General features: G+C 46.7%; 1 protein-coding gene across 2 annotated transcripts in view; it reads left to right on the forward strand.

Annotated features, from left to right (window-relative positions):
* Nucleotides 1-6,477, forward strand: part of SRPX2 (sushi repeat containing protein X-linked 2) — a 29,042-nt gene extending 22,565 nt beyond the window's left edge. For both annotated transcript variants that reach the window (XM_083596022.1, XM_083596023.1), the window contains exons 9-12: nucleotides 632-811; nucleotides 3,995-4,128; nucleotides 4,230-4,351; nucleotides 6,003-6,477. In XM_083596022.1, coding sequence (XP_083452148.1) covers nucleotides 632-811; nucleotides 3,995-4,128; nucleotides 4,230-4,351; nucleotides 6,003-6,183 — 617 coding nt within the window. In that variant the 3' untranslated portion in view covers nucleotides 6,184-6,477. The remainder of the gene's footprint in view (nucleotides 1-631; nucleotides 812-3,994; nucleotides 4,129-4,229; nucleotides 4,352-6,002) is intronic.
* Nucleotides 6,478-8,074: the final 1,597 nt, after the last annotated feature.

Raw genomic sequence — 8,074 nt, forward strand, 5'->3', positions numbered from 1 at the left:
TTGGAGAGAATAGCAGCTTGGCAGGTGGAGGTGGAGTATTTTTGGCAAGAGCAGTTCCAATCCGCATCAACTCCCCATCCAGCCCCATTCCTCCATGACTCCTGCCAAGAGGTTGGAAGATACAAGTTCAAACCATTCATTTAAAATAGCATGTGGTTTGGCACCAAGGCCAGACCAGGACATTTTGTTACTTGCTACAAATGCCATGTTCTGATCCGAAGCCAGGTCTGATGGGGAATGGGGCAAGGCAGAGTTGCAGGACCTTGGATAGTTCTGAGCGAGCAAGGTTGGGAGCAGCCTGAGGAGTTCTAAGCTTCTGTCGCCAGACTACCTCTTCTAGAATCCACTCCCTTGTGGGATAACTTTAGATTGTTCCCAGTTCCTTGGGAACAGGTGGTTAAACCACTCTGATAATTGTAGTTCTTAGGAGTTTCTTAGGAGTTCTTAGGAGTTTCATTATAACACTCAGCACTCAGCACTTTTAACAGATTAGTCCCTAGGGTACCCTAGGGGGGTGTCATGCCTGTCAAAGTGGCGCCACAGTAGTTTAAATGCACAGTGTGCATGTGGCCTGTGTTGTGTTGGAGGCGAGGAAGACTTGGGTTCTGATTCCTAACCTTCCCTTCCACAGTGAGTCGCTGTCCTGTTCTAAAACCACCAGAGCACGGTTATGTCAGCTGCACCTCAGCAGGGAACAACTACGGAGCTACCTGCGAGTACCACTGTGATGGAGGCTATGAACGCCAGGGTGCCCCCTTGAGGGTCTGTCAGTCCAGCCGCCAGTGGTCTGGCTCTCAGCCCACGTGCATTCGTAAGTGTGTGTTGGGGTTGAGGGCAGAAGAACTAAGGTAAAGGGCAACAGTTGTACCCAAAATCAGTTCTACTGAGAGTACACCCTTTGAAATGAATAGGCATGATTTAACATAGGTCTGTTGATTTAAAAGGGGTCTTCTCTCAAGTAGAACTTAACTGGATGCAAGCTTATAAGCAGCCTCACAGGTTGCTGCTGAGGGGAAAGCAGGATATACCTTTAAAACTACACCATGCCTCTGAGATCACAGTGATGCTTCCACCATGACTTCACTGCCCTGAGCTCCAACTGACATCATCTTGGTTATTGTTTTCCATTTCTAACAGCAGCTGCGTCAGTTGGGGAGAAACCAGATTGCAGAGAGCAATTTTGGGTCCATTGTTAGATTAGCTAGGCATTGTATTTACAGACAAAGCAGGCAATTGTTTCAAAATTAGCCAGCTCCAAAAATTCTCTCCAACTCCACCTACAGCTCAGTTAGAAACTAACACATCAGAGCAGCCACTGCTTGGTGACATCAGCTTCAGCTCAGAGCATTGTTTTGCAAGCATCACTGTGCTCTTACGCAGTTAACGCAAGTATTTGTTTTAAATGTATTTGCCTCATTCGCGTGGAAGACACACACACACACAAACACAAACACAAACACTCTGCAACTAGTAGACAGGACTATCGCCTTGTTTGCTGGCCGTAGATGTCCCATCAAGAGTTGTTGGAGGTTGGACATTATTTGTGTGCCTTGTGGGTGATTCCTGACCAGCAAACAGGACACAAACATCAGCAAGCATCCCAGGGGCATCCCCAGAAAGGGAGAAATGTCAGGGAAGATACAAAAGGCTTAGCGGACAGGTTTTGTATGTGTAAGATGGGCTGAGAATCCAGATTTCCCTAAATGCATTTACCTACCATCTATGCAGAAAACCTATAATAAATAACTCCCTAAGTTGCTAATAGGGGACGCGGGTGGCACTGTGGTCTAATCCACTGAGCCTCTTGGGCTTGCTGATCAGAAGGTCAGCGGTTCAAATCCCTGTGACAGGGTGAGCTCCCGTTGCTCAGTCCCTGCTCCTGCCAACCTAGCAGTTCGAAAGCACGCCAAAAAGTGCAAGTAGATAAATAGGTACCGCTCCGGCAGGAAGGTAAACGGCATTTCCGTGCGCTGCTCTGGTTTCACCAGAAGCGGCTTAGTCATGCTGGCCACATGACCCAGAAAAACTGTCTGCAGACAAACAGCAGCCTTCTCGGCCTGTAAAGTGAGATGAGCACCGCAACCCCAGAGTCGTTTCTGACTGGACTTAACTGTCAGGGGTCCTTTACCTTTTACCTTTTTAAGTTGCTAATAGTTGGACAACCAAAAATGCTGTGGAGATAGATAGATAGATAGATAGATAGATAGATAGATAGATAGACAGACAGACAGACAGACAGACAGACAGACAGACAGACAGACAGACAGACAGACAGATGAAACAACCATTAACCCTGTTGGTAAATACAATGCCTGGCTAAACTAACAATGAACCTAAGAATGCTCTCTGCAATTCAGTTATTCCCCAGCTGATCCAACTGCTGATAGAAATTAGAAACAACTGAGATTATGTCTGTTGGAGCTCAGAGCAGTGATGTCATGCTAGAAGCACCACTGTGATCTCACATAATTATGTATGCAACCATGACTACCCGAATGATATATGCCCAAAATTGGAAAGAGGAAAAGCCCCCCCCCAAAGAGACAGTTGGCAATTAAAACTGATGGAATATGCAGAGATGGCAAAACTAACCAGAAGATTAATAGATCAAGATGATAGACTTTTTGTAATAGAATGGGGGGGGGGGATTTATTAAATATGTGAAAACAAATTGTAAACAGTTAAAAACATTACCAGGATTAATCTAAACATGAGCAGGAAGAAATTTAAAGGAATTATAAAGGATAATTATAAAGGATAAAGGAGGAGAAGAGTGAAGCTTCTCCTCCACTGCACTTTTATGACATAAATCAGACCTGAAATCATTGCTACAACATTTAGAGTGCGGTATCCATTCAGTTCTCGTTTTGTATAGAGAAATAGAAACCCCATTTCAGCATTGTTAAAACATGGGAGAGGAACCTGTGTTCCTTCAAATGTTCCTGGACTCCAACTCCAATCACCCCTGACCATTGACTATTACGGCTAGGGCTGATGTGAACTGGAGTCCAATAGCTGGAGGACCAGTGTTTCCTCATCCTCAACTTAGAACCTGGAAGAAATGGCTGTTGGGGCAGTGATGAATAACATCTTCTCCTACTGGTCCTTCTGAGCATATTGTTGCATTGCCAGCTTAAGAGCAGTGATTAAGCTAAAGGTAAAGGGACCCTTGACCATTAGGTCCAGTCATGGCTGACTTTGGGGTTGTGGCGCTGATCTCACTTTATTGGCTGAGGGAGCCGGCGTACAGCTTCCAGGTCCTGTGGGCAGTATGACTAAGCCGCTTCTGGTGAACCAGAGCAGCACCCAGAAACGCCGTTTACCTTCCCGCCGGAGCGGTACCTATTTATCTACTTGCACTTTGACATGCTTTCAAACTGCTAGGTTGGCAGGAGCAGGGATTCAAACCGCCGATCTTCTGATCAGCAAGTCCTAGGCTCTGTGGTTTAACCCACAGCGCCACCCGCTGATTACAGGGAACCAAATCTTTTCCCTAGCTGTAGGGCAACGCCCCTTAGTGTTCCTGAAGAGAGGGGGACAAAAAAAGAGGACAAAGTGTAGACAAGATCCATTTACACCATTGTGACTCACCATGTGAACCAATTTGGATATCTGAGATGATATCCCTAGCAAAGGAGTGGGGGCAAGGAACCTATGGCCCTCCAGATGCTATTGAACTACAACTCCCATCAGCCCTGACTACTGGCTATACTGATTGGGACTCAGGTGAGTTGGAGTCCAACAGGTTGGACTTGACCTATTGTATGTGCAAAGTTAGTAATCTGGCTCCACTCCCCAGAAAAGTAATAGTGGTGATGGCAGAAAGGGGGCATTTGGGGGGGACACTCAGAGATGTTCGTCAGTATCCATTCCTACAGTGTGGCAGGCGCCCCTGTTGCCACTATTACTGCTCTCCATTCTTCATATTGCTACCCATCTAGCATGTAACAGCAACCATGCTAAAACCCTGTGTCTTCTCATGCTCTGCTGTCAGCCATGCAGATCAATGTGGATGTGAACTCTGCTGCCGGCCTTCTGGACCAGTTCTATGAAAAGCGTCGGCTGCTCATCATCTCTGCTCCTGATCCTTCTGACCGCTACTATAAGATGCAGAACAGCATGCTGCAGGTAAGCCCTTCCTCTTGAGTTTCCATCCTAGAACTCACACCGTTCCTTCCCTTCTCCAGCTATTGGGTTCCTCCAACCATTTGCTTCTCTCTTCACTGCAGCAAGCCACATGTGGGCTGGACTTGCGCCACATCACTGTCATTGAGCTGGTGGGGCTGCCGCCTCACGAGGTGGGGAGGATCCGTGAGCACCGACTCTCAGAGAACATCATTGAAGGGCTCAGGTTAGTGGTGCAGAGTGGCTGGCAGAGGTTCAGGTTCAAATCCCTGCTCAGTGATGAACGTTACTGGCCTTGGGCAACCACTTGCTGGGATGTTGCAAAGAGAAGAGTGTGCATGATAGGCAAAACAAAATGAAGAGGGGATCTATTTTTTCAACATTTGTAATTTTTAATTTGAGCGGCTCAGCTACCACAAAATGTGGTGGAGACCACTTAGAATTAAAAAATCTTTAAAGCCAACTATCAGTGAGTGTATTAACTTATGGTCTCTGTGTGTGGTTTGGGAGCTGCACGGTCAGGGGAAAAACAATGCTGTCCAGGGTTGTAAAGACTGCAGAGAGAATAATTGGGTGCACTCTTCCCACCTTGGATCAAATCTATGCTTCCAGGTGCCATAAGAAAGCTGCAGAGATAGCACAGGATAGTGTGCACCCCGGAAATGATTTCTTTCAGCTTCTGCCTTCTGGAAGAAGGTACAGGGTTATAAAGACTAGGACTAGCCACCTGAGAAATAGTTTCTACCCAAAAGCGATTTTTGTTTTAAACGCATTGTAAGGAGTCTGTATGGGAGTATATTGTATTTAAAAATGGGGTATCAGAGTTTTTAGGGGGCTAACCAGGTTGGGATAGCTGGGATAGAAGGCTTGTTGGGTTTTGAATGTTATATATAGATTTTCAATTTCGTTGTTCTGTATGGGACAATGACAATAAAGGTATCGTATCATATCGTACAAGCCAATATGCATCTTCCAGGTTCAGGAACAGGAGCTGTAGAACAATTAAAGGGCTGTTATTGTCTTCATGTCCTGCTTGTGAAATTGCAAGAAGCATTTGGGTGTCTGCTATTGGAAACAAGATGGTGGACTAAGTGGAGCTTTGATCTGATGCTGTGAAGATGGCACCAGATCCTTCATTCATCTCAGTGAACTGGGGTCTGGAATAAAATGTGGTGGACCCCGAGATGTATTTCCCTTTGCCTATATTGCTCCATTTCTGACCCTGTTGTATCCACTGACTCACTCCATGATGCGGATAGATACCTTGGCTTTAGTTGCAGTGGAACAGCAAGCCAGTAGCAAACTGGCAACTGGTGGCTTCTAGTAGTTGTGAGCCATGGGGAAGCCAGCAACAGAGACTCCCCAAAGATTGCAGTGATCAGGCAGGGATAGAAGGGCTCAGGCAGTCCTAGAGTTATCCTGCTCCCAATGGCTTTATAAAATAATGCAAAAACATTGAACCTGGCCTGGTAACCCATAAGCAGTCAGTCAGGGCAAGCACTCATGTTACATGCTGGCTCCCCAGGGCCTCTAGATATGGGGAAGCTGGGTATGGCCTTGCCCTTGTTTGTCATCACATGGTGTCAGGAGCAGGAAAATTCAAGCTACTGCAAAGGAAGGTTTGGAGCACACTTAAAAGAGCTGAGGCTTGGTGTTTCCTACTTCTCATGGGAAAGGCTTGGCAGAATAAAGGGTCAGGTGACCTGACAGGTGAGCAGCTGCAACTGCCTGTCAATGTGGCCGACGGAGGGTTAGCTAATTGTGGATCTGGCCCTCTGGGCAAAAGCAGTTCCCATCCCTGCTCTAAAACCACTACCCTCCATGAGCTCTTAGGGTCTCCAGCAAAATGGCAATCAGCCAACCTTCTGTTTCTATAGGCAGTTCCTGCATATCACCCGCTCCCGCTTCAACGTCGTATTGGTCGACAAAGAAGGTGTGGACCGTGAGCGCTACATCCAGCCTCTGACACCGGACGAGCTCTTTTCCTTTGTGGATACCTACCTGCTGAGCAACCATGAAGTGCTCCAGAGGGAACAGAACAGGGACACATGCGAGTGATAATGGGCTGCTCCATCCACAGGAGTCACAGTGGACACCTTTTGACCTCTAACATGCCCTGCCTGCTAAGGGAGAGCCAGGTCTTCCCTTTCAGCATTGAACTGAAGGTGAAACAGAAGGGAGGAAATTGCTGAAGTTGAACCAACAAGGACAGCAGAACCTGCAGCGCCCCGGGCCACAGCCACATCCACATTAAGAAAGTGGAAATAATCATAACTATTCCTGTAGGGATTATCCAGGAGGATGTCTTTTATTTTGTGCCTACCCTTTTCTAGACAAGAAGTACATTCCACAGTGTCTCTCTCTCTCTCTCTCTCTCTCTCTCTCTCTCTCTCTCTCTCTGTGTGTGTGTGTGTGTGTGTGTGTGTAAAGGCATCACAACCAGAGGATAGCCCAGAATCACAGCTCTTCTCTCTTTTTCAAGAGCAAACCAGCAGTCTATGTGGAGAAGGTCCCACTCTGGTTACAGCTACATTAAGTGGAAGGCACCTTCTCTTCTTTAAAGAGTATACAGTGGTACCTCAGGTTACATACACTTCAGGTTACATACGCTTCAGGTTACAGACTCCACTAACCCAGAAATAGTGCTTCAGGTTAAGAACTTTGCTTCAGGATGAGAACAGAAATCGTGCGGCAGCAGCGGGAGGCCCCATTAGCTAAAGTGGTCTTCAAGTTAAGAACAGTTTCAGGTTAAGAATGGACCTCCAGAACAAATTAAGTACTTAACCCGAGGTACCACTGTACATGTTTCTGCTCACTCCTTATCTCCTTTTAGTCAGTGCAGTAGTTAATATACTGAGAATTAAAAGCATCCCGGTTGGAACGCCTAGGAATTTGGCACCTCTACAGCAGGCGGAATGAATATACAGTGGTACCTTGGGTTAAGTACTTAATTCGTTCCGGAGGTCTGTACTTAACCTGAAACTGTTCTTAACCTGAAGCACCACTTTAGCTAATGGGGCCTCCCGCTGCCGCTGTGCCACTGGAGCATGATTTCTGTTCTCATCCTTAAGCAAAGTTCTTAACCTGAAGCACTATTTCTGGGTTAGCGGAGTCTGTAACCTGCAGCGTATGTAACCTGAAGTGTATGTAACCCGAGGTACCACTGTAAACCTTTTTTTATTTAGCGGAACCTCCCCCCTCCCCAGTGTTTTACAGCTGAGGAACAGAACATGTGCCAAAACTTTGAAACTGCAGAGGGCGGCTTCAAAGTAAGGCAGTACTTTCTAAAGAGGTATTTTGCTACTTACGGACTCCCACAGCTGGGCTGGTGCTGGTGCGAGAAGCAGTCCAAAAAACATCTCTGGGGAGGACCAGTTTGGCAAAGGCTGTCCTGGAATACCTGCGCCCCATCAGCCTTAAAATAATGAGTCGTGTGATGCTCAAATCAACTGGGGGGGGGGGGGACATGGTTCTGTATCACCAGCAGGTCTCCACTCCCCCTGTACCTCCAAACAAAAGACACTCCCTATATAACAAGCGAAAGGGTCTTATCTAATTTCTTCTTAATATTCCGCCTTCAAGAATCTGAAGGGCTGTTAGACAGAAGATGGAACAAATTTATTCTCTTTTGCTCCGGAATGAAGGCCTAGAGCTAATCGGTAGACACTACAAGTAAGACAGACTTTGGCTAAGCGTTACAGGAATGTAGGAAGCTGTCTTATACTTAGTCACGGTCCATCTAGCCCAGCATTTGTCTACACCAGGCATGGCCAAACTTGGCCCTCCAGCTGTTTTGGGACTACAATTCCCATCATCCCTGACCACCGGTCCTGTTAACTAGGGATGATGGGAGTTGTAGTCCCTAAACAGCTGGAGGACCAAGTTTGGCCATGCCTGGTCCACACTGTCTGGCAGCAGCTCTCTAGGTTCTTAGATACGGAGTATGTAT

The sequence above is a fragment of the Podarcis filfolensis genome (genome assembly GCF_964270895.1).
Source record: "Podarcis filfolensis genome assembly, chromosome: Z".
NCBI classification, from domain to species: Eukaryota; Metazoa; Chordata; class Lepidosauria; order Squamata; family Lacertidae; genus Podarcis; species Podarcis filfolensis.